The 21,378-nt window shown below is 40.7% G+C and overlaps 2 protein-coding genes across 5 annotated transcripts in view; one reads left to right on the top strand and one right to left on the bottom strand.

Moving 5' to 3' along the window:
* RBM10 (RNA binding motif protein 10) overlaps positions 1-15,087 on the top strand; it is a 26,600-nt gene extending 11,513 nt beyond the window's left edge. For both annotated transcript variants that reach the window (XM_014059606.2, XM_014059607.2), the window contains exons 6-24: positions 2,052-2,125; positions 4,098-4,184; positions 5,059-5,119; positions 5,216-5,389; positions 6,679-6,839; positions 7,663-7,760; positions 7,884-7,971; positions 8,937-9,147; positions 9,250-9,410; positions 9,495-9,636; positions 9,780-9,871; positions 10,028-10,201; positions 10,812-10,961; positions 11,654-11,719; positions 12,027-12,212; positions 13,816-13,890; positions 13,980-14,083; positions 14,231-14,360; positions 14,833-15,087. In XM_014059606.2, coding sequence (XP_013915081.2) covers positions 2,052-2,125; positions 4,098-4,184; positions 5,059-5,119; positions 5,216-5,389; positions 6,679-6,839; positions 7,663-7,760; positions 7,884-7,971; positions 8,937-9,147; positions 9,250-9,410; positions 9,495-9,636; positions 9,780-9,871; positions 10,028-10,201; positions 10,812-10,961; positions 11,654-11,719; positions 12,027-12,212; positions 13,816-13,890; positions 13,980-14,083; positions 14,231-14,360; positions 14,833-14,958 — 2,360 coding nt within the window. In that variant the 3' untranslated portion in view covers positions 14,959-15,087. The remainder of the gene's footprint in view (positions 1-2,051; positions 2,126-4,097; positions 4,185-5,058; positions 5,120-5,215; positions 5,390-6,678; positions 6,840-7,662; positions 7,761-7,883; positions 7,972-8,936; positions 9,148-9,249; positions 9,411-9,494; positions 9,637-9,779; positions 9,872-10,027; positions 10,202-10,811; positions 10,962-11,653; positions 11,720-12,026; positions 12,213-13,815; positions 13,891-13,979; positions 14,084-14,230; positions 14,361-14,832) is intronic.
* LOC106543562 (uncharacterized) lies at positions 14,746-21,378 on the bottom strand. Of its 3 annotated transcripts, XM_014059610.2 has the most exons (8): positions 21,288-21,378; positions 19,520-19,773; positions 19,267-19,330; positions 17,616-17,743; positions 16,684-16,802; positions 16,088-16,223; positions 15,591-15,687; positions 14,746-15,426 (listed from the first exon to the last, which is right to left on the bottom strand). In XM_014059610.2, exons 1-8 carry the CDS (start codon positions 21,355-21,357, stop codon positions 15,380-15,382), a joined length of 915 nt encoding a protein of 304 aa, XP_013915085.2. In that variant the 5' UTR covers positions 21,358-21,378; the 3' UTR covers positions 14,746-15,379. The 3 variants fall into 3 exon arrangements, with proteins under 3 accessions (XP_013915085.2, XP_013915084.2, XP_087566847.1); XM_014059609.2 differs by having other exon boundaries at positions 14,746-15,687; XM_087710721.1 differs by lacking the exon at positions 17,616-17,743 and having other exon boundaries at positions 14,746-15,687; positions 16,684-16,795.

Genomic DNA, 21,378 nt, shown 5'->3' with positions numbered 1-21,378 from the left:
GTTTTGCCCTGTGGCATTAAGTACTCAATTGTAGTTTCTGCTGTAGGGTATTTAGGATCTGCCAATCAGTGATAAGGATAAGTCAGTCTTCCAGATGTTAGCAGTTGATTCAGAGGTAGTCCTTTAAGTGCTATGGTCTGTTATCAAAATCCTATAAATGTAGGCCTCAGTGGTTCTGCTGTGAGATTGGCCTGAAAAAGGAGAAGAAGATGTGGCCATTTCCAAGTTTCACTGTATTCTGCATAAGTGTGACTCTTTGAAGGTTTAGTGGTTCAATATTGCTTTTCCTATTAAGATGAATTCTTACTGTTCTCTGTCTTTCTTACTTGGCCTCTTTCACAAATACATGGCAAAGGATGAAGACAACCTTTTGGTTATATAGTGCACTTTCTATTTGACCATATTTTATCAGATACGTCGGTGTGCCTTTTTAGATCTTTGCAGCCTGAATTAGACTCCATTTTAAGATTGCTACCGATGAAACGTATACCTGGGCATGTGTCTGACTTTTGACCCCACCAGGTTAACTATAATTCTCCAGGCACTTGTGATTCACCAAGGATTTAAGAAAACTCCTGGCTTTTTTTTTCCTGCCTTTTTTGTGATGGGATAGGCGATTGTCAAGCTCCTGTGTGAATACAGTACTTAATTAGTGACATTGCTTAGTTTAATAGACCATAAATAGTGCCAGCCTGCATTAAGGAAGACAGGTTGCCAACAGGTTGGATGGGTATGGTATATGCAAGAATAAAAAGAGATCTCTTTAGTTTGCTCCAAAACAAAACAATGTAGGCCTGTTCTGAGAATAAAGTAAGTTGTTTAATCAAGCAGGTAAGTATAGTTCTTCTTGCCAAGGTTATTCCCTACCTATCACACACACTTGCAGGCAGGCCCTGAGATAGGGCTGTGTACCTTTCTTTTCTCTCCCCCCCCTCCTTTATTTTAAAGCAAGGTTTATGTTTTTGGTGATATCCTCCGTATCTGCCCTTGTTGTTCAAGGCCTGAAGTGGACTGGCAGATACTGCAAGCCGGAGGGTACAGAAAGGCACCCTGCATCTATGGGCAACCAGAGGCTAAGCGAGGACAATTACAATGCAAAATGAATTTTACATTTCAACAAAGACTGGAATTGCAGACTTAGAGAGAGAGAGAGAGACTCCCAAAATGTAGTCTCTTGAACCTTTTCATTTAGTGGACCCTGTCTTACCTAATGTCAGTTTGGTTTCCCTTTAAACATTTTATCTTAATTCCAGTGATACTAAGGAAAAAAGTGGGAATCAGTGCCTTTTTGGAATTTTAATAAACTTCTCTCAATTTAGGCACATGAATTTATGTTACATTTATGCAAGCAACATTTATCGTTCTTTATTGCAATAGAAATGGACTATTGTTGTTTCTGTTGGACAGATGAACCAATAAGATTGAAAGGGTGCTTGATGGAGTCATCAGATGAATTTTAAGCTGGTATTTAAATCCAAGTCTTTCAGAATCAAGTTCAGCAGACTGCAGCATTTTATCTTGATCCTCTCCTGTTATGTGGGGTTATTTTAAACTTCCCTAAAGCTAAACAGCAAAGTCAGAGGGACAAGTGCCATATGTAGCTTCTTACATAGGTTCTTTTAACCAGCTATTTCTTAAAATATGAAAAAAGATAACTGACACTATTAGTGCTAGAAATAGATCTCTTCAATATTCTCCTTCTCGTCCTTTATCCTTTCGGAAATACAGGCTAGATAAGCATGCTGGGACATCACAATTCTCTTCTCAGTTCTAGGAAAAATAAACAACTAGATGGTTTGAGTAGCAATGAATAGCATCTGTCCATCAAAAATACTTCACTGGAATGATCGTAAGAGATGCTGGTGACCAGCATTTGAGTCTGCACCACTCCATTTTGCAACCTAGGGTGCCTTTTCTGTGCCTTCCCACTCTACCTTATTTTCTCCCCTGCGCCCTGCCCTTGCCCCATTTGGTACAGCAACAGGGGTGCGTGATGTTGGCTGGATCTGTTGACTAACACACTGCGTCTGTATCTGAATGCTGTCCTCCAGGTCAGAGCCGGGGCTTCGCCTTCGTCGAGTTTAATCACTTGCAGGACGCTACACGATGGATGGAAGCCAATCAGGTTGCTTTGCTGCACTTGAAACCCACAAGTACTGCTACTGTTAATGACCAATCTCAACACCTGGTTCATGTGACAAATTCTAGATGCCTTCCCCCCTTAGGGAATCACTGAACTGGGATTAGGAAGAGCAGCTAGAACTGAAAGTCAGCTATCTTGCCTTGTTTACAATTCCAGGAATCAGAGTACAGGGAATTGGGTGTTTGACTTCTGGGGTCTACTCATGACCTGAAAAAAAAAAAGGGGGGGGGTTCCAAGAAAACAGGGCTTCAGAGTGACATTAAAAAGTTCAGGCAGCAAGTCAGAACTGGATTTAATTTCCACCATGGGGATGACAGTGGGATCTGACGAGTTGAGCAGGGGAATTTAGATGCTGATCCACATTAAGGGTATTGTGGGAGTTCCTAGCAGTAAGAAATAGGGGCTTGGAAAATCATGAGTCCTGTCTATGTTCTCCCTGCTCTGGAAATAGGCATGCTCAGTATGACTCTGGCAGTTTATAGCTGTAGCTGAACAGTAGATATTGAAGCTGGCCACCTGTCTGTGGGTGTCTTTTTCTCCATAATCTGCCAGAGATTATTATGACAGGAGTGCAAATCTAAAATGGAAACTTCCCCAGGAAGGTTTTTTTCCTCTCCTTTATCACAACAGCTGTTTCTGGACAGTCTCTCTGTCTAAGACCCCATGTTCTCTTTAGCACCGTAGGTTTACCGCAGAGGTGATGTTACATGCCAAGTTTTTAAGACCCAAACTGTGTCTCTTCTGACTAGTTTAAAACTGTACTCTTATTTCCAAGCGACTATAATCTGGATGAAAATGCAATCCTAGCCCTGACTGAGTTTCCTGGGGTTTATGCAGCTATGGCAGTTTACCTTTGCCATTTCCTTTTCTTCCTGTTTTTCTTGTGTTGACAATATAGTTGGGCCACGTGTGCGCATCCCCAGTGGGAGCTGACGTGTAGCCCCAAGCATGGTTGAGATGATAAATGTGGGAGGGATGTGGAAAAATTGAGTTGAGAGACATGGTGAGGGTTTCCTTTTAAGCACAGACTGTACAACTATGTGTGAAACTGGCAGTGTTTCTCTCCGAAGGTTGGCAGTGGGCAAGAGATAGGCAAGGTTCTTGCATTTACCAGAAAGAGGTTCTAGTCAATTAGGTCTTGACTTAGCAGCTTTTAGGAATTGGTTTTGGAAAGTGATCTGGTCCTCCTGGGTTATATGCCCATAGAATTGTTTGATGTGTTCACCAAATGTTGAGACCTTGCAGTTGAATAAAATAGTAATTTTGATAGGCCATTTAGGGAATATACATTTAGAGTAGACAGTTAAATTGGGGTGTTGTGTATGGTAGAACAGAATAGAAGTCTAGTATTGAGCATCTGTAGATATGTGCATAATATTAAAATTTATTTACCATAATCTCTCCCAAAAGTTTTCATTTTCAAGGGAGATTGAGCGTTTCTCCAAGCATGCCCTTAAACTGGAATTGACACTACTGTAGCAGAGATTTGTATTGAATGAGGGAACGGGTAGGGAAATATGCCCATTATGGGGGCACAGTGGTACTGGGTTGGGAAAAGAGAAGAAAAGAGAAATGGTGGGGCAGAAGGTCAACAGAGGTTATTCTAGTGGTCTAGAGGTATTGTATAGTGATATCTCACAGCACGGCTGCATTTCTCTTGTCTGTTTCTCCTTTTCTTCATCTTTCTCTCTTTCTCTCTCCAACACACTCTCCCTCCATCACAGCTACCGGACGTCCCGGTGCCTTGGGTAGAAACAGCTGTCGGCCAGATTAGGTGTGCTCTAGCCAAATAGCCAAGTTCCAAAACTCTCTCAGCCTATGCTCCCTTCCCTCCCTCACCCTCATCCATTCAGCTGAAGGGTTTGAACCTCTCCTTCTTTCTGCTGCGGCAGTGATGGGCACCTTCTCTTTGCCTCCACTTCAGAGTCTCATTGGGGTGTTTCTCTCCCTGCAGCATTCACTCACCATCCTTGGTCAGAAGGTCTCCATGCACTACAGTGACCCTAAACCCAAGATCAATGAGGATTGGCTCTGCAGCAAGGTACCTGCTTTGTTGAATCCGTTTGTAGAGGTATTCCATGATGTGGTACTCAGAGCTGTGAGTTTGGACTGCAGTGTGAAGGATGTTGTCCTGCTGGGGTAACAAAATTAGGCTCAGGAACGGCCTGATGTACTTAGAACAATGGTTATGACTTTTTCCAATTGCAAGGGGTAAATATTGAATATTAATCAAAGGCAGAAGCAAAACCTCCCTAATTCTTTGATGAAGACTCAATATAAGTTCAGCCCTCTTGCTTAGTTTTGCTTCTAAAATAACGATTAAACTGTTATTTTTCTGAATATTTTCTAAAATAACAATTGCAAATGTTTTCGTCAAAGATTGCACCAACAAGAAAATAAAAGATACAGAGCAGTTTAGGAAGCTTGACTTTATGAGCAAAGACTAAGGCATAATCGGACAAACTGATTATTTTCTCAGGTTTTATTGAATATTTTTGAATGCTTTTCCATCACAAGCATTAGGACAAGAGTTTAAATTATGCATTAAGGGATAGCACTAGCAGGTACAGTGGCTTTCACTCACAAAGATCCTATTCCAATAGAATATCTACTGATAACTAAGAACACATGCAGAAAAAGCTTGTTTGCAAGCATAAAATAACACAAAATCGTGAAAAAAAAACTGAGATGCGAGGGACAATACATTATGGACACCAAAGTCAGGTTGTGTATTTTCCAACTTTAATTATTTAAAACCACAGATACCAAATCCTTGGATAACGAGAGTCACTTGTGATTGTGCAGTAAGGAACATATCCTGATAGGGAAACACTTTTATAAAAGAGTGTTCCATGGGATACATTTATTTGAAAATAAAGATTGTCTTTTTTCTCTCCCCCCCCCCCCCCCAACAGTGTGGAGTTCAGAATTTCAAGCGCAGAGATAAATGTTTCAAGTGTGGCATTCCCAGATCTGGTAAGTTTAATAGCTCAGTTCTTTTAGCTCTGTTTGTACCTGTAGAAACTACTCTTAATTCCCTCTCCCTTTTCATCACCTTCCATTTTGCAACAGAAGCTGAGCAGAAGTTACCCCCTGGCGGTCGCTTAGATCAACTAGTGACATTATCAGGGCGTGAACTCAGCCAAGGCCTCCTGCCTCTCCCGCAGCCATACCAGGTGTCAGCAGCTCTGTCCACTCAGCCTGTGGCCCCCATATCTGAACCATGTGCAGAGAATGCTAATGACAGTGAGTATAAAATTTGATATACAGCAGCAATAAAGTCATTCAATTTTCCTATTGTTCCACCATGAAACTGTTAATTGTTGTAGATGAGAGGGTTGAGCTTTATTAATTAGGTTTCTTCACTTGATTTATTAATTTAAAAACCTCAAGCTTCTGAGGAAGGTTCCATAACATTTTACACAGTTGAATTTTTGTGTTCAGGCTTAGAAGTCATTTGGCAGGCCCAGCGTGATTGTAAAATAGAAATTGACTGGTTTAATTGGTGTAGCTTTTCAATGTAACTCCTAGCTCTAGAAATTGAGCCCATATTGATAAGTTTGATTGGCAAATAGGGGGAAATGTGCCATTGTGTTGATGTTTTATACTAGGTTTTAAAATCTTATACTGTAGAAAGCCCCTGCAAAAGTCGATTCTGCTGTTGGAATGAATTGTCAACTGTTTTTGAAAGTAATCTGGTATCAGGACTTGGTATTATCATTGGTTTGAAATAGATAATGGAGAATTTATAAAGTTGAAACAGGAAATATAGAAAAACAGAAACAGAAAAACACTGTTTGCAAAACTAAGATAGTTTATGAAAATTATGGAGAAATATGTGACTGCAGTGAGCTGAACACACACACACTCACACACACACTATAGCTATTGGTCAGCTATTTTATTACTGTTACCTTGTTCCGTTCCCCTGTTGAGAAAAAATATACAACAGCTTTTTGTTTGATAAGAGATTTTTTTCCTCTCCAGGAGAAGAAGATAGTTGCAACAGCAGTAAGAAAAATGAGAAGGGAATTTACTCTTCTACTGTTTTATTGTTATTGCTGAAAAAGGGAATAGCATAGTCAAGTATCTGAAATAAAAAAGGGTGTCCTCCTGACTTGAACTATGGGTTGGAAAGCTGTGTTGTTGTCCATTGTTACCAAAACAAAGCAGGCAGATGGTAATGGCAGTGTATACTCAAACTGTAGATCTGCCATTGCCATACATAAACAGAATATCAAAAAGAGTGCTCAGTGTTGTTTAACCTGTTTAATTCAGATTTGGTTTGGCTTCCTATTATATTTAACACAAAACAATGATAGTTAGATTTCCTTTATGGCCATGAGGGTCAGAGTCCTGAGAATTGGGCAGTATATAAATGTTATTTATTATCATCAATAAAAGAGGAAGGCAACATTTTATTGGCTTTTACTAACTACTTTCTTAGCTATGCAGAGTTAAATTCAGGCAGGTGAAAATGCACATGTCCTCATAAGTTTACAGTTCCAACTTCATACTGTTTCTTATTCTGCCAGCCATTATCTTGCGAAACCTGAATCCACATAGCACAATGGACTCCATCTTAAGTTCCTTGGCGCCATATGCAGTTCTCTCCTCATCAAATGTCCGTGTCATTAAAGACAAGCAGACACAGCTCAATCGTGGTTTTGCTTTCATTCAGCTCTCTACTATTGTGGTGAGTGCAACAGCACATGTGGCAATTCATTTTTGCATTAGAGGTTGAAATCATCAGAATGGTGTGCTTTAGGAAGGTAATATAATAGCTTAGAAAACGGAGCTTAATTGAACTTCTAGTCTGAGGAAAGCTAAATTTATGGGAAAGTAAGCATACTAATACTTACTTTAATACTGGAGAGCAAAACACAACCTTGGTGCTACCTTGGAGCACAATCCAAAATCTTTTGTGCATTGAGTCCATGTATTATAGAATTACCCATGGTACAAAATGGATAATTCAGGTAAGGATTAATAAGATTTTGTTTACCTCTGAGTTGCACCCCCTAAGACATTTAGAGAAATTGCTAAGACTAAATAGCAATGGCAATAGCACTTAGACTTATATACCTCTTCACAGTGCTTTATAGCCCTCTCTAAGCAGTTTACAGAGTCAGCCCCCAGCAATCTGGGTCCTCATTTTACCCACCTCAGGAGGATGGGAGGCTGAGTCAACCTTGAGCCTGGTGAGAGTTGAATTGTTGGCAGCCAGCAGTCAGCAGAAGTAGCTTGCAGTACTGCATTTTAACCACTGCACCACCTCAACTCATGTAGAGACAAAATGCCAGTAGGACTCATGTTTCTTTAGGCAGATGGAAAACAATGTTGGAAAATAGGTTGGATTGAGACAGAGGGATCAGATAACCCAGCAATCCTTTGTAGTTGAGAGGGAAGTTGAATTTGCGTATTCCTGATTCACCCCTACAGCACACTTAACATCATATTAAGCAAACGGTATGTTTGTTTTTCTGAGGGGTTTCACTTCTTGTCCTTTTGTCTCTTAGGAGGCAGCTCAGTTGCTGCAGATCCTCCAGGCCCTGCACCCACCACTAAACATCGATGGCAAGACAATTAATGTGGAATTCGCAAAAGGTTCCAAACGGTTTGTAAGAAGTCATTTGCCTAGAACAGAGTCTTCTGTTTGTGTAGGACCGCTCGAGTCATTGAGTTTGGGTGGGTACAAGTTGAACACAATAAAATTTTAAAAGCCTTTATCCCTTTGCAGGGACCTAAGTTCATCAGATGGAAACCGCATTAGTGCTGCTTCGGTAGCCAGCACTGCCATTGCAGCTGCCCAGTGGTCTATCTCACAGGTAACTAACTGATTGAAGGAAGAGAAAGAAAAGAAGGTTGAACGGGTTTTGGACACAGAGGAGGAAGGGGAGACATTTTCTCATCTCTCTCCTCAAACCTATTCCGGAAAAAATCAGGCTAAGGCTTTTTTTCGGGGTAGATCCTATTTTCGGGAAAACATATTTTTTAATTTTACATATATTGAGATAGGTAGATGGATGGAGGGATGAATAGAGGTGTAAATATATCGAGTTTCCCCAAAAAATGGGATCTACCCTGAAAATAAGCCGTAGACTAATTTTGAAGCATGCACCTAATATAAGCCCTACTCCAAAAATAAGTCCTAGTGAAGGGGGTGGGCATGGCCAGCACAGGAGGGTGCGAGTGTGTGTGGGCTGATGGTGTCATAAAAGCAAGAGTTGTGGGCCAGAGCAGGCAACCAGCGGCGGGAGGCTCGTCTTCGCGTCTTTCACCTTGCATGTGGTCTATGTGTCGTATCGGAATCGCCTGCCTTCTACCCAAAAACCTCTGCTCTGTCTGTTGCTGGTACTGCTGTGCAAAGATGAGCCCCCCATGGCTGGCCAGCCACTATAGCTCACGAGCTCTTGGCTTTCCTGTGGCCCGCATGGCGCATCCAGATCACCTGGGTTCCCTCTACTCCTCTGTTTCTGTCTGCTGCTTGGCAGAGAATCAACTCACCTATGCAGCACACGCTGATGAAGTGTAGTGCATCGTGTGCTGATGAAGGGGCCAACCGGTAGGTTGCAGCTGCTGCTGGGTACAGTTGGTCCCTGCGTGCTTTCTGCCTCTTAAACACACACACACACACACTATTACAAAGCATAGTGCTGTAAAATAATTACCTTTTAAAAAGAAGAAAACATCTATGTCTAACTGTTGGAATCTTTATTACTGTGTGGGATAAAGTGTAATTACTACCCTGCCTTAGTAACAGATTTCCTCTTAAATTTGGACTTCCAAATAGGCATCGCAAGGCCGAGAGGCCTCGTGGGCTACCCAGGATGAGCAATCTGCTGATTATGGCTACTACCAGCATGATGAACCTTACAGCACTCAAGACGCCACAGCATACTCGCAGGGGGGATACCTGAAAGGATCCCAGTCTCAGTCTGGCTCCTCTGGGACAGCAGCTGTTGGGAAGGCAGACAAGATCCAGGGGGAGGGATCCATAGCCGGTAAGCTCCTCTGCCTCATATCCCTTTCTGACCTGTGGTAGGATGTTTTGTACCTCCTGACTGACTGGCTACTTGCCTCTCTGCTCTTCTCTTGCAAAATAGCTGATGGATCACAGGAACCTGGTGTGCCAGGAATTGATCCAATGCCTGTCCTACCAACTTTCCCCCGTACTACCCAGAACGCAGCTGTACCAGCCACGTACCAGGCCAGTGGAAGCTCTGAAGGGGCAAGTCCGGCCCAAGGAAATTCTGCTGTTGCTCAGGTACAATTGGAGTGATTTAAGTGCATGTATTAAAAGATTTCATAACCTATCCACCTACTGATCTACTATCTCCCCTGTTCTCAGTCATACACCATAGTTTCACCCGCTGTATTGAAGCCTGATGTGCCTAATGCTGCCCAGCCTTCTGGTGCAACTCCCGGCATGTCCACCAGCACTTCCAGTTTGCCAGCCGGCTCTGCTGGACAGGAACCTTACACACAATACCGTGAGTGGTGGAGGGAAGAGGGATTGATTCAGATCTTTTGGAGAACAGGAATCCCATTAGGAGGGGAGAGCAGAACAGATTGCCAACTCTCCTAGGCTGTGTAGCCGCTTTTGCTCATTGCTTTCTCTCTTTCTGGCCACTAGCTGTCCCAGATGTCTCCACATATCAATATGATGAAAGTTCTGGCTACTATTACGATCCTCTTACTGGCCTCTACTATGACCCCAATTCCCAGGTGAGTTGCCTGTCTTTAGGCAGACTTTGTTGCTTTCTGCACATGGCAAAGGGATGAGAGCAATGAGCTGAAAGTTTGACTCCCCTTGTAGTGCTGTGATAGCTCTACAGTGTCCTGCAGTATCCAAAGATGAGCTGTGTCAATGTTTCTTCCCAGTATTACTACAATGCTCAGCTGCAGCAGTATCTGTACTGGGAAAGTGAGAGATGCACTTACATCCCAGCCTCAGACCAGGGGGCTGACAGCCACAAGGATGGTAGCAGTTCAGGAGGTGGCAACAAAGAGGGAAAAGAGAAAAAAGAGAAGCATAAGACAAAAACAGCCCAGCAGGTGAGCATCACCCTTTTTTCCTCATGCTGTTTCTCTTCATTTGCCTTTGAATTCTAGGTGTTTCACATCTGAAGACCTTTTAGAACAGGAGTGTCAAACTCGATTTCATTGAGGGCTGCATCAGGGTTCTGTTTGACCTTGGGGGGGCAGAGGGGGCATGGCGAGCTCGATGTCACTTGTGTCAGGGACACCTGGGGTGGCCCAAGCACTCTGCCAGCGAAACGGGCTCCCAAGCTCTGTTTTCAGCTGCAGTGGCCTCCTGCAACCCTCTGCCAACAAAAATGGCTTGGGAGTGCTGCCTACGGTCCTCGCGAGCTCCATTTTCAGCTGCGCCAGCCTCCTGCAACCCTCTGCTCGGGAGGGCTGCACACAGTTCTCCTGAGCTCTGTTTTCGCTGGCAGAGGCACCATGGGCTGGTCCTTCACTGTTTCTGAGGCAGACCCGCAGTCCAGATCCACCCCCCCGAGCCTTGAGTTTGACATTCCTGTTAAGAGTTTTCTGGAAAGCTGGTAAGTCTTATCTTCCCAATGTGAAACGAGAGCTCATTTCTCCTTGTTTTTTTCTTTTCTCCCTATATACTTTTCCTTCCCTTTTATGGACTGTCTGCCAGATTGCAAAGGATATGGAACGCTGGGCCCGCAGCCTCAATAAACAGAAGGAGAATTTCAAAAACAGCTTTCAGCCAGTCTCCTCTATACGAGAGGATGAAAGGCGGGAATCAGCCACAGCTGACGCTGGCTATGCCATCCTAGAGAAGAAGGTACGATTTGTGGGGAGTGCACCATTGAACCAGGAATATACCTGGAACAAAACAATCTGATGCAGGTAGTGCTTGACGTAGAACCACAATTGAACCCCAGGTTTGCAGGGTCAGTTATTGTTAGTAATATGGTTGTTAAGTCAATCTGGCTCCCCCATTGCTTGTCAGAAGACTGCAAAAGATGGTCACATGACCCAGGGACACTTCACATGTCATAAATACAAGTCAGTTGCCAAGCATCTGAATTTTGATCACGTTCCATAGGTTGTGAAAAGTAGAAGTATGAAAACCAGTCCTAAGTCCCTTTTTTCAATGCCACTGTAATTTCAAATGATCATTAAATGAACTGTTGTAAGTCAAGGACTGCTTGTAGTTAATAAAGGTATGCATGAAGGTTCATCAGCACCTGTTAACTAATAAAGAGCTATATTGGATATTATTTCAGCATTAAAGTATTTTTATTGTACAATTGCTGTTACAATGTGGTATTTTGTATGCTTTTAAAAAAATAACAATCTTGCAGAAACAAGAGAGGGAGTGGTTATATTTGAATTAATGTTCATTATTATGCAACATCCTGAATGACCACCTTGTGTGGCTTGGGAGACTGTTTTGACTGCTGAGTAGAAAAAAATGTATTTTCATTAGGAAAAATGATTAAATACTTCCCTGCTTTCTTTTGTTGTTCTCAGGGAGCACTGGCCGAGAGGCAGCATAGTAGCATGGATTTGTCCAAGTTTACTGGTGATGATCGGCTGGTAAGCCTTTCCTCTCAACTTTCTCTGAAATGTAAACTTTCTGGGCTTCACTCTGAATGACCAGAAGAACGGGCAAAGATGTAGAGATTCTACAAATCTGGCTGATGTTTAATATGTTGAGGTATGAAATAGAGATACCAATATTTATGTATCACGGGAAGTGTTGAACACAAGAACTCTTCGGTGTCAAAAGTTATTTCTGAAGTAGTCCAGAAGAGTGGGGATTATGGGAGTTAACTCGTCCAAGGAACACTACATTGAAAAATTAGATTAAGGTAATAGTTCTGATAATCCTTCCCTCTTGCAGAGTCCGCCTCGGGGCTTAGTGGCTGCATACAGTGGTGAAAGCGACAGTGAAGAGGAACAAGAGAAGGCAGCTGATCGGGAGGAGAAATTAACCGATTGGCACAAACTGGCTTGCCTGCTTTGTCGCAGACAGTTTCCCAGCAAGGAGGCTCTTATTCGTCACCAGCAGCTATCGGGCTTACATAAGGTATGCATGCAGCTGATGAGAGTCTTATAATTTTCAGTACAGGTAGTCCTAGACTTACAACCGCAATTGAGCCCAGAATTTATGTTGCTAAGTGAGAAATTTGTTAAGTGGGTTTTTGTCCCACTTTATTACTTTTCTTGCCACATTTGTTTAGTGAATCACGGGAGTTGTTAAATTAGTAACAAGGTTGTTAAATGAATCTGGCTTCCCCATTGACTTGGCTTGTCAGAAGTTTGTAAAAGGGGGTCACATGATCCAGGATACTGCAATTGTCATAAATGAGTCAGTTGTCAAGCATCTGAATGTGAATCACGTGACTATGGGGATGCTACAATGGTCATAAGTGTGAAAAATGGTCATGTCACTTTTTTCAGTGCCGTTGTAACTTAGAACAGTCACTAAATGAATTATTGTAAGTTGAGGACTACCTGTACAATCAACAATAGCAGCTAATTGGACTACTTGGATTAGAAGCTATGGGGGAATTTTCAGATTTTAATTCCTGGTAGGCAGAGTGTCAGTGTTCCAAATATCATCCAGAATTAAATCAGAATTCAAGGCATAGCTTTCATCAAAGTTCCAATTTAATGAGAGACATGTTGGTACATCTGTGGAAACCCAAATCTGAAAGCTTCCTGGGTTTCCATGCAGTTGAAAGTTCAAAACCTTGCCCCCACACCCACAAGTCCATCACATGGTCCAATCGTCCTCTGCCACGCTGGCATTTCCACCCATTTAGTTCCGGTCAGGTGCAGAGACAAAGAACGATCTTGTGCTTCTAGAAAGGAATGTGGTTTTTTTTTGACAACAACACATTCTACAATTCTACTCCTTACTATTACCCCACTCATGAAACAGCATAGTAAAATAAGAGAGAGTGTGGCAGGCCAAAGATCCTAAAAGGAATATGACTGCAGGCCTGACACAGAGTTTTAATACTTTGACCATGCAAGATACAGCAAAATGTCACTGTTCCTAGCCCATAAATTGTTAGAAAACAACTTTGTTCTTGTCAACATGTTGAACAGATTGTTATTGTTTTGAATTAGTATTATTTCTGGTCTAAGACCAATCATAAAAGCAAAATGCAACAAATGCAAAAATATAATTATTATATTAAAAACCTGAAACAGTTAACATTGTGAAAGAGACAATGTGAAGAAGACACCAAATGGTTTATAAGAATCATGGCTATCAGTAAGAATATTGCAACTTACATAAAGATTTCTGAGAATTGATCAAATGGGAGAAGTATAATCTTGCAGTTATAAGAGCAAATGAAACTACTGACAATGGGAGATAGGAGTTTTGATTCCCGTTAGCTGTATAATATAATAGGAATGTTAATAATATGTGATGGAGTCTGAAAATGTTTGTTACAGTTTCACCCATAATGTTTTTTATACTTATATATTTTTAATTTATTAATTTTAAGACACTTTCTGCCTTTGGTGCTTCAGAAATAAAATATTAAGTCAAAATATAAACATAATACTGCTAATACAGAAATGATTGCACGTCATAGGAGCAAACATGGCTCTCCAGAGTGTGTTTTGATTCTACCTCCACCCCTTCATCCTTCTATTCTTTTTCTCCTCTGCAGCAAAATTTGGAGATTCACCGACGGGCACATTTGTCAGAGCAAGAGCTTGAAGCCCTTGAAAAGAATGACATGGAGGTACGGAAGAGGTGATGGGGGGCACAAGGGAACGTGTCACATAGGAAACATCTCATCAACTAACACCGTCCATTCATCACTGTTTTCAGATGAAGTATCGAGATCGTGCAGCTGAGCGAAGGGAAAAATACGGTGTTCCTGAGCCACCAGAACCCAAGAAAAGAAAATATTCAGCTGTGACCCCAGCCACGGTGTAAGTTTTACACGACAGCTTTCATTTTTAGAAGAAGCTGCGTTTCTTAGCAAAGTGTTCTTTGCCTCATTGCATTGGGCTCGACTGGCAGAAGAGAGAGCAGGATTGCCTTAACTGTTTACTTCTTCCCCTCCCCATTTGCAACAGGGATTTTGAACAACCAACACGAGACGGACTGGGAAGCGACAATATTGGCAGCCGCATGTTGCAGGCCATGGGTTGGAAAGAAGGCAGCGGATTGGGCCGCAAGAAGCAGGGTATTGTAACCCCTATTGAGGTAATTTTTCAGATTGCTCTATATGTAAATAAATAAATAAATTTTGTATTCTGGAAGGATGTGGTCTCTCCAATTGCTTTCTCTTATTATATACTGGTTTTGCGTAAAGGGAACGTCTTTGAGTCTTATTGCATAGTATTAGAGCATTAATAGATCAGTTTATATATATATGCTGCTTAGGCTTTCTTCTGTCTCATATATTATACTGTCTGCGAAAAAGGAAATTGCTGTGATAGGAAACATGATTGTTAAAAATAGAAATTGGGAGCAAGAATGGAACTGTTCCACAAGAAGGGAGTTGATGGTGTGGTTGTTTGACATCAATAAAATGATTTCACACAGTGAGAAAAGATGGCATCTTACAAAATAGGCCAAAGAGTAGATATGTGATAAAGTTTTATTTTTCCTTTTGTTACCATGTATTATCTTGTTGGGAGGATCAGTGTGATTTTATTTTTTCCTTCTCTCTTAGGCCCCAACTCGAGTACGAGGGTCTGGCCTTGGCGCCCGTGGCAGCTCTTATGGGGCGGTAGCATCAGAGTCGTACCGGGAAGCATTGCACAAGACAATGCTCACTCGTTTCAATGAGTCAGACTGAACTTTGTAAGAAGCACCTCCTGTACAGTATTTTGCTGCTGTCTTCCCTTACCTCCCCCCTTGCCTTCCAACTTTCAGAATGTTCTTTTGGTTGACTTTTTTTTTAATTAAATGTTCAAATGGACAAAGATTTGGACAGAGGATTTTACATGGCTGAAGCATGTAGAAAATGAACAATACACTTGGTGCTCTTGTAACTAATAAGCATTTCCAATGTTCATTATGTATAAACATGTGGTACAGTTAACTCTCGAGTTTACAAGCTTTCCACATATAGGTACAAAGAGGCAGTAATTGTAGCCCTGATCAGGATCTTGTAGTCTCAGTCCTCAGGGTTTCCATTTGAGATGCCTGCCAGTCTTGGGTTTAGCAAAAAGAAAACACAGGGAAAACTCTCATCTCAGCAGGCAGCCCTTGGCTTTTCAAAGGATCTGGTGCAGCCCTTCCACCAACTCTACATAATGGGGTTCTGAAGAGAGAAGCAGAGGAAAACTCTGTATGCATGGTACTCACTATCCTTCAAGTGTGTTTCTACGAAGAAGCCTGTCTTTGTCATTTTCTCCCCCTTCTCTCTTCCCCTAGTTCATTTTATTTTTACTTTGACCATACATAGCTGACATTGAGGAGGCCTACCTTGATCAGGTTGAATGTAACTATGTCTGATTAGAAAATCCAGTGCTACCATCGCGCAGTTGGGCTTGAAATCGGAAGATCCAATGGCCTCTCTCACCTGCGTGGGAAGATTTACAATTAACATATAAAGTAGAAATGGCAGTTAGCACTCCAACGTCATGCCTAGACTAAGATAATGGCTACCATAGAACAGAATTAATGATAATGTGTGGTAAGACTTTTCCTCTATCATTCAAAATAAAGTTAAACACAAAACATAATAATGAGCTAGGAAACTACAGGAGAGCTACAGTCTTACTATCTCTTGTTTGAAATATGCCACAAAATGGAACAGGATCCGTCATGTGTAATCAGTTTTCATTGGGCTTTCCAAAGATAGACTCATTACAAATGGGAACAGCAAAAAACATTGCTTGTTTGTGGGAGGCCTCATTAGTGCTACCTTTCATTCTTCAAAAGGGGCAACTTTATTGGTACGCAACATGGCACCTACAAACCTTATCAAGTGACCAAAGATAGAATTCTTGCACTTCTCCATCTCCTACTTGGGGCACAAATTCTTCAGGCAGCTCCAGGTCATATACAAACTGGCATTCAGGATAGATGCCTCCATCTGACCCTTCATATGTGTAGCTGGGATGCGGGGAGGGGGAAAGAATAATTCAATCACACCAGTGACTTCCGTAAAGAATGTTCAGTTAACACTGATTTGAGTTAGAGAGCTCATTCAGAGGAGCCCAAGCCATCTTTTTATACTGCTTCCGGGATTCCTATGAAATTAGGAGTGACATTTAGAGGTCCATGTATGCTTTATGGATAAATGCTGTGTGCTACATCAAGGCAATCTAATCTGGAAATTCTACATATTGACACTGCTTCTATATTTGACATATTTGTTTTCACGATTCAACTGGAATATGCAGCAATCAAGAAAATCACCATATAGTAATTGAATGAAAATTTATTGATTATAAATACAGTATGTTCCCTTAATGTCAACTCCAAGGGAAATATGTATGTATGTATGCACACAAGCAAACATAAATACTGCTACGCTACAATGTACCTTGGATTTTAGAACTTTCTGCATTACCTGATCGTTCCAACAGATTTGGATAACGTAGCAAGGGAAGCAGGAATGCAAGCCTCCTCTTGGCACTCTTTTATTAGCGTTTCTCTGACACCCAGCTCTGATGAAATGCCACCTGCAGCCTTGCCAAAAAAAAAAAAACCCCTTAAATTGTGGTTCACCATAAAGCAAGCAGTCAACATTAGCTATTTTTTGTATTTAAGAAGGATCTTTTCCATCAAACAAAATAATTATTTCTGAGTTGGTGAATTAGATAGCTTCAAGACTTCTTTGGAGCGTTTACACACAATCCCTGACTTACAACCATTTATTTAGTAAACATTCAAAGTTACAATGGCATTGAAAAAAGCGATTTATGACTGGTCCTCGCATTTATAATTATTGCCGCATGCTCATAGTCACATGGTCTAAAATTGGGTACTTAATAACTAGCATGAATTTACAACAGTTACACTGTCCTGGGGTCATGTGATCACCATTTGTGACCTTCCCAAATAGCTTCTGACAAGCAAAGTCAATGGGGAAAATTCAGATTAATTACAGTGTATTTCAATTAATTGCAGTGGTTCCCTTAACAACCATAGCAAAAAAGGTCATAAAATTGGGTGCATCTCTCTTTAACTGCCTTGCTTAGCAAGGAAAATTCTAGTCCCAATTGTAGATCAAGGACTACTATACATGCTTTTAATCTATAAGAACAATATCCGCAGGAAGAACTATGTTCTAAGAAAAATGGTTCAGGCTGAAATTGTAATTTTGTATAATTAATAAAGGCTTACTTCTATTTAGGGCATTCAACTCAATACTGTGGCCCGCCCAAGCTCATTAAGTGATTTCTCTGGCTGTATTGGAGCAATAAAGAGTATTTAGACAACTGTTAGCTAATCCCATCTTCATATGAGATATTCTATTTGTCATCCTATTTTATCTCTTACCAAATTATCCAATAAGCCAGGATATGTGGGTTTGTTCAATGCCCTACGGGCCAGCCACATGTGCATTTCATCGTTTCGCCAAGTATAGCCATTCAGGTGGGCCCCATAGGTCTTCACCCCCAATAGTGCTGAATCAAGAGAAATCAGATATGAATTTAGGCAGCATTTCTTGCTACCTAAACCAAACATCTACCTTTGCACCATATGTTCTGATTCTATAAGTAATTTCATCTGCTTAAGCCTTCATAATATATTTTCTATAATAGTATTTACTATTAAAATACTGTGTTGGGGAATGTTGACAAGAAATAGGATATTAAAGGAACAGCTAGAATGTCCATACACAATTCCTTCTTTATGATTCACAATGTAATATTAGAAGAATTCTTATGCAAGTTCAAACTTTTCTTTGTTTCTCTAGAGCTGCAGAAGTTGATCCAAGATTGGTAGTCCATTAAAAATACCTAAAAACCAATCCCAAATTTTCAATAATCAGAATTTTGCATTGAAGAGACAGCATTGTGGATAACTCCAATGCAGAAAACAAATTTTGAAATGATTTGCCTATGGTTAGCTTCCTATACACTGATCTATCAAGGCCCATGGAAGTCTGATACTGTACTTCTAATTGTTGAGTTTTATTGGGGAGGAATGCTTGGCATGAACAATTTTTTTCATAGCATAACATTGGTGAGGAAGAAATCTGATTTTACATAGGAAAATTAAGTGTCTTAAGGTGGGTTGTTTTTGCGTGTGTGCAGTGATCTTGACATGCTTCATTGCATTCATCCTAACAATTAGAAGGAATAGCGATCTACCTTTTATGTCGAAACTATGCCATCTATTTTAAAATAAAATTATAAAATATGTGTTCAAAGGCCTATAAAATTATATACTGGTATTCAGGAAGCAATATTGAAGCAAAATGTGATGGCAAGATTTGTAGAATTTGTTCATTCCTACTTTTGGGTTGGAAAACAAGAAGAAAATATTTATCATTTTCCTTTAGAATTGGTAAACATACAATAGCTAAACAAATATAGAGATTTATTTTATGTATTTGCTCATGGGACATCTTAATAATGAAACAGTTTCTAAAACAGAATATTTACAGTATTTAAACTATTGTCGATGCACATATTTAAAAGAATATCAGCAAGGAAGCTACATTTCTTGACTGAGATTTCTCTAAGGCATTTCTTATCTAAATTTCCTAAGTAGATGAAATACTTTGGACTCTGTGACAGGAATGCCGCTAAATTCTTTGGTTGAGGCTTTATCCCATATCTCTGCAGCTTAAAACAATTTTGTTCGATTTAAATACATTTTGCACAATCACCCTACATAGTGCACCATTCTAGTTTTCCTCATAACAGTCCAGGAAGAGAAGATAAACAGAAAAAACAAACACCCCCCCCCCCAAAAAAAAACTATTTGCCCAAAGTTATCCAATGAATTTCCATGACTGGGGGTAGACTAGAATCTTGGCTTCTCTGCCCCTAGTACAACACATTAACTATCATACCACTCTGGTTCTCTTTTCTAAGATAATTTATAATTTTAAAAATTACACACAGTGGAGTTACTTACTTTTGCACAAGTCAGGCCTTTCCTATGCAGCAGAGCCAAGATTTTTAAATTTTAAACTTACGTGTTGCAGCACGTTCCATGCTGAAGAAAGGTGTGTCACAAAAATAGGGCATTACATTGTACATCTGAAACAGAGGCATATTTTTATTAATGAATTGCTCTGGTACTGCACACGCTTACACACACACACACTGCATTGTCTTCCTAAGCCGTTACTCAGAATAGAAACACTGGGCTTTTCTTGCCTGCATCTCTTCTATAGCAGAAATAGAAGAAAGTCCCCTTCCTATTGCTTAATTGTGCCAAGTCCTCACCTCATCCCTCCATCCTTTTAAACAAGGAAAAGCTTGCTGTGCTTTCAGCTCCTTGAGCACTCTTTGAACAGCAGCTGTCCTCTGGTCACAAGAAGTCAGTTGTTTGTTAAATTCCACCCTTGGAGATGCTTTATCTCCCTGAGACACTGAGAAAACAGTCGGGTACTGATGGAGACATTTGGCTACAGCGGGTGGGACATATCCTACTTGTTGTCCAGCAACCATAAATGGCAAACACAGCGCCTTGGAAGAGCCTGCAAAGAAATGAAACCCAAATCAATCTCTTGCAGCTAAGATCTAGTTTCTACAAATAATTCAAATCTGCCAAAGTGCTTCTTTGGAAAATGATATGTGAGTTACTAACAACTGCAGAGATTCACTTAACAACTGTGGCAAGCAAGGTCATAAAATGGGGCAAAATTAACAAATGTCTTCCTTAGCAACAGAAATTTTGGATTTAATTGTGCTCAGAAGTCAAGGATTACCTGTACAAACCGAAAGATGATATAGAGAAAGTAGCTTTTGTGGCAATAAAACTTACAGCAAAATCATTATAAGGAAAGGATTAATGAGAGTCCTAGAACCTGAGGAAAAAATGCCTATGTAGACCAACATTTTCTTCTTATAAAGGTAAATAGATGACTGTATGAAGATCACAAGCAGCATGTGAACAACCAGTACAGAAAAGTATTTTATTATTGATATTTATCTGCATGATTTTATTAGATAGATAACTTGATGGATTTATCCAATTTTGTATCGTGTAGTAAGCTAAAAAGCTTCAAACTGCTTTCTTGACAGATGACTTGAGTTTTTGTATTTTCTTTTCTGTACTTTTCCAACACCTACAACTTTTTAAGGTGCAGTGATCAAAACCTGAATAAGGATATTATGTGACATCACTACACATTTGTGAAAAATCATTACAGTATCTGATTTTTTAAAATTCATTTCCTACTTATCCAAGTTATATAGAACTTGCCTTTTCAGAGCTACTGCCACAATTCAGACGGCATCTTCGTCCACCAATTCACTACCTTCCCAGTTTCTTTCCTGGACATAATCTCAGATTCACTCAGAACACATAAAATTAAGCCTTTTGCCCCATTGCTTTTACATGACTTATCTTAAACCCTGTTTGCCATTTGATGTCCGTTTCTTTGTTTGCTTTTCATTGTCATTTACTTGAAAAACAACAACCTTAAAGTATCAGCAGAGGGATCCACTTCGAAGTTTGCCTTCATTCCAGATCGTTTTAGGAAGGTGCTGAAAAGCATCAGTCCCAATGTTTGCAAAAACCGTGTATTTATTCCTACTCTCGGTTTTATGTACCAGAAATAATTAAACCATAAGCGAATGCTCCTTTTTTTTCTTGCTGTTTGCATAGCGGTCTTTGAAGAATCGCAAGCGATTTGCAAAACGAAGCGGGGGGGAAAATGAATCCAGACAGTTTATCATTTATTTCTTCCGCGCTTTTAAAGGAAGTGGCGGTTACCTTTATATACCTTCCCATTATTTGGGTCTCTCCCCATAGCAGAGCTGGAGATAATGCAACATGTCCTTAATGAGGTCAAGCTCGCCTTGGCTTATCTTTTGGCTGAAGCTTTCTGCATTTCTAGCAGTTGAATTTCAATCCTGTCCAGGACGTTTAATATTGAAAGGCGTCTAAACGCGGGCTTTAAATCTGCTTGGTTGTGTCTGACGCTGTATGCGCTCCGGTGGCTAAATTCTGTAGCAAACGGCTCACGCGGAAAGCCTGCGGTCGTACCTGCTCCATGAAAGGAATTCATCTTCTTCAGCAGCTTCCGCACTCGCTCCGACCACCCCTCGGCCGCCATGGTACCTCTTGCATAAAGCCC

The sequence above is a fragment of the Thamnophis sirtalis genome, unplaced genomic scaffold (genome assembly GCF_051295495.1).
Source record: "Thamnophis sirtalis isolate CommonGarterSnake01/CBP01778 unplaced genomic scaffold, rThaSir2_p1.2 scaffold_3, whole genome shotgun sequence".
In the NCBI taxonomy this organism is placed as follows: Eukaryota; Metazoa; Chordata; class Lepidosauria; order Squamata; family Natricidae; genus Thamnophis; species Thamnophis sirtalis.
The sequence above is the reverse complement of the archived record's forward strand: the minus strand, read 5'-3'. Positions and strand labels throughout refer to the sequence as shown.

What these genes read in the sequence shown, in the direction of transcription:
- LOC106543562 (XM_014059609.2), bottom strand. Translation starts at nt 21,357, where the DNA reads ATGGCGGCCGAGGGGTGGTCGGAGCGAGTGCGGAAGCTGCTGAAGAAG. An exon ending in GAATTCCTTTCATGGAGCAG is followed by an intron (nt 19,774 to 21,287) that starts GTACGACCGCAG and finishes ATTTCTTTGCAG; the next exon opens with GCTCTTCCAAGGCGCTGTGT. An exon ending in CTGGCTTATTGGATAATTTG is followed by an intron (nt 16,803 to 17,615) that starts GTAAGAGATAAA and finishes TTTTTTGGCAAG; the next exon opens with GCTGCAGGTGGCATTTCATC.